General features: G+C 36.6%; 1 protein-coding gene across 1 annotated transcript in view; it reads left to right on the forward strand.

The window, feature by feature from the left end:
* LMO4 (LIM domain only 4) overlaps positions 1–3,860 on the forward strand; it is a gene marked incomplete at its 5' end in the record, with an annotated part of 5,820 nt that overhangs the window by 127 nt on the left and 1,833 nt on the right. Inside the window, 2 exons of the mRNA XM_010141311.1 lie at positions 18–60; positions 416–571. Of these exons, the coding sequence (XP_010139613.1) occupies positions 18–60; positions 416–571 (199 nt within the window). The remainder of the gene's footprint in view (positions 1–17; positions 61–415; positions 572–3,860) is intronic.

The following is a 3,860-nucleotide window of genomic DNA, read 5'->3' on the forward strand; positions in this document are numbered from 1 at the left end:
CAGTCCATCCCTGCTAGTGAGCTGGTCATGAGGGCACAGGGCAATGTCTATCATCTTAAGGTGAGTTTTTTCCCCTATATATTTTTTTTTAGTACCTGATTAGTATTGCCGTACTTCTTCAGTATAAAATATGCACCTGCTTATGAATGAAATGCAAAGCAATAACTAGAAATATGAGTACATATTATAAAGCTTCCCTTAGTGTGTAGCTTTGTTCTCTCGTAATCGGTAAAACTATACATGAGTTATGTACTGCATAGTCCCAACAGGTAAGACTAATGCCATATTTGGAGATACTAGAAAACAAGCAGCTCCATATCTCAACTGTACTTGCAGTCTCCAAAGTGTAATTTTCAAACCCGCAGCATACTTAATTTTTGCAGTTGTTTCACTCGCCATCTCTCTCCTTTTGCAGTGTTTTACATGCTCTACCTGCCGGAATCGCCTGGTCCCTGGAGATCGGTTTCACTACATCAATGGCAGTTTATTTTGTGAACATGATAGACCTACAGCTCTCATCAATGGCCATTTGAATTCACTTCAGAGTAATCCACTACTGCCAGACCAGAAGGTGAATACTCAACAATTACTAATAAGCTTTATTAGAGCTAAATGAAGATCAATTTCTTTTCATTCTAATGGTGGACATTCCCCACCCCTGCAAGGAGACCTTTAAGTAACTGAACTTACCTTAAATAACTTAGGTGTGCAGTATGGGGAGAAAGTCCTAACCTTTTAAATATGACATACAGGGTGAGTCAGTTTATTTTGGGCACGTGCATCTGTACAGCTGTTGAACTCCTTGTGTACAAAGCGAAATGGAGAGCATATGTTAATATAAACTTTTAGCAAAGATAAGTATTTTGTTTTATAATCTTGAAATTCAGGGCTACGAGAGAGCAGGTTTCTGTGGGAGGAGAATCAGATCCTTTAATATGGAAATAAATGCCTTGTAAAGGGATGGTTCCTGAGCTAAACCAATATATTTCACTTTAATATTAAGGATTCAGGTGAGGAAGCATGCTGGGGTACTCTTTTGGAAGTATCTTCTTGTCTGTTTTATATGTCATAACTCAGATTTAAAAACTAAAGTGTTATTTCCTTATCGTTCCATAATACGCTAATAGTCCAACTAGAAATTGTATGTATCTGTGGTGGATAGCTCTTGGTTTCTAGCTAAAGGAGTAAACGATAGAGAAGAAGGGAAAAAAAAAAAATCTGATCAACAGTTGTCCTGTAACTCTGCAACTAGATAGTTTTAGATCTATTTTAATCTCCTTAATAAGTCCTAAAGCTATGCAAGTGAGTGCATTTTGATAACTGCTGTGCCTAATTTGTAACAATTACTGTCAACCTTGAGTTAAGAGACTGTTCATTCCACCCTGGTCCAGAAAAGAGTGAATGTATGACTCTTGCACATAATTTTATTCACATCATATTTCATACTGATTATGTATTGATGACATTGATTCATTTACTCTTTACAGCGCCACTTGCATGGATATTAAATCTTATTGACCACAGATGAATTTTAATTTCAGATTGGTGATAGATTTTTCCATCAGCTCTGATAGTATATTTGACTTTTTCATCATTAACCCAGGCAATCACACAGCACTGAGTTATTGCAATGAAACAAAAAGTGCACACTTCAGTTGGTAATTCTTTATAGATTTACAATAGGAACTTCATTAATGTCTGTAAGGATTGCAAAAAATAACATTTATCTGCAAATAGGAATTTGGAAGATTAAAAAAATCTGGGACAAATGCTAGGCTGATCTATTCTGTAATGTACAGAAGAATATTTTTACTGTGTTTTAGTTAGTGGAGAAGTATGTCCAAGAAAACACAAACTGGTTTTTAATTTCCATGGATTTTTGTTGTTGTGTTGCTACATTTCAATATCTGTGTTTGCTTTTTTTCTGTGCATAAATTTACTGATTAATTTTAAGTATTCTTTAAGTATTCTTATACAGTGAATGTAATTACATCAAAATAAAACATGGACCTTTTTTATTTACTTAATTTGTCAATCGAGGTGATGAGAGTCGAGTACAGAAGTCCTATATAGTTAGGCAGAACAAAGATAATTAAGTTTGGAGGAGAATGTGCAGCCTCCTCTCAAGGAAGTACAAATACATTTAAAGATTCATAGATTTATACTGTTGTGAATTTTAATGAAACAAATTGTACTATAGACTAGCTAGCAGTGAATCTGTTAAATGAATATTTGTAGATATCCCATTTAAAAATATAGGGAAAACCATTCATCTTTATACACCGCAGTAAAAGGTTTACCATTCTGAGAGAGTGGTTTATCCACTTCGTCTTCTACGAGTGTAAAGTTTAATGTAACTTCAAATAGGTGTCTAAATTGTCATTTAGTTTTATCAGTTTCTTACTATGCCTTAGCAAAACATAAAAATGATTTAGTTGCGATAAAAGCAGTAGACACAGATGAGGAACACAGAACATGGAAAAGAGAAGTAAAATCGTACTGGGCTTGCAGAGCTTGCGACTGTAGATACCTGGTAGAAGCTAAATGCAGAGACAACAGAACGGGTTTTTATTAGTTCCTGTCGCTGCCTATTAACTGCACTGCTACAGTCAATGAAGAGGCAGATGAAGAAGTGTAAGAGAGGAGACTGGGGGAGAGATTTTAGTTTGGGATTGTGTTTTTTAATACTCTCTAGAAAATAGTGTAAGTTCTCCTACCAAAGGGGACTTGTAGAGCACCTGAACCCCAGAAAACTGAAATGCAGTTGAGGAGGCAAGTTGGTAATTCACAGATTTGTCAGGTTTATGGAGTTTTGGAAGCTACGGGGGCAGGTGCCAAGGGAGTTGTGTTTTGTGTGTTATGTTTTTGTTTTTTTTTTTTTTAAGAGTCTAAAGATGTTTAGATCAGAGATGTTTTCCAGAAAGCAGTGTGGTTTGGGGCCACTAATTAAAAACATTCTTCCACTTTGACAGGGTTGGCTGAAATGGGTACTTTTACTAAACATTAAAGATCAGTCAGTCAGGTTATGCTACCACTAGAGATTACAGCCATAGCAGATTACTCAGCAGGTTTTTTTGTTCACCTGAAGCGATTGAGACATACTCCCAGCATCAAAATGCATTTCTGTTGCATATGTGAAGGTGACAAGTTAGGAACTCACCATTGCCTTGATACAGTTTACAGGCTAATACTGATTGGTGACTGGTGGGGGCAGAAAGGGCGGCATGACCTAACTTTGTTTAAAAACTTGCTTTTCATTTTGAGGAGGCAAATGCAGTGAAAAGGGCTGTCCCTGCCTCTCTGAGTCAGTTCACACATGTAAATTCTAACTTCACTTGCTCTGCAGTCTGAAGGAAAACCTCTTTGCTCTAAACTATAGGTACTGCTTGCCTGCAGAATGCAACCTCTTAGTTTGTGACGTCCTGTGTGCTGATTCATTTGAGGGGGATGTATTACTGTCAAGAGTTCTCGATGCTTTTTTGGTAGTGATAGTACTCCTATAGAGTTTCTTGTTTGCAACAGTATTATCACCTACTAAAAGTGACTTTTTCGGTTGGTAATGTTCATAGCAAACTTCAGCTTCTTCAAGCAAGTCTTCAGCTTCTAAACTTTTAAATAAAGCATGAGTTAGATTATGGCTCTCAGAGAAGGTCTTAAAAATCCTCTAGTTTACATATCACTCAACAATTCCCTTGTAGTGACATAATTGGTGTTGTCGGTGTCCATAGTAGAAGATATTTGATGCTCATTTATTAAATATGCTTGCTGGCTGCTCCCTAATCTTTGTTCTGGACAGACAAATTACCTTTCTCATACTGAGCTTCAGCTCTGGGGAATTAAACCTCCAAGCCTCTACTACT

Source organism: Buceros rhinoceros, unplaced genomic scaffold (genome assembly GCF_000710305.1).
Source record: "Buceros rhinoceros silvestris isolate BGI_N320 unplaced genomic scaffold, ASM71030v1 scaffold37808, whole genome shotgun sequence".
NCBI lineage: Eukaryota > Metazoa > Chordata > Aves > Bucerotiformes > Bucerotidae > Buceros > Buceros rhinoceros.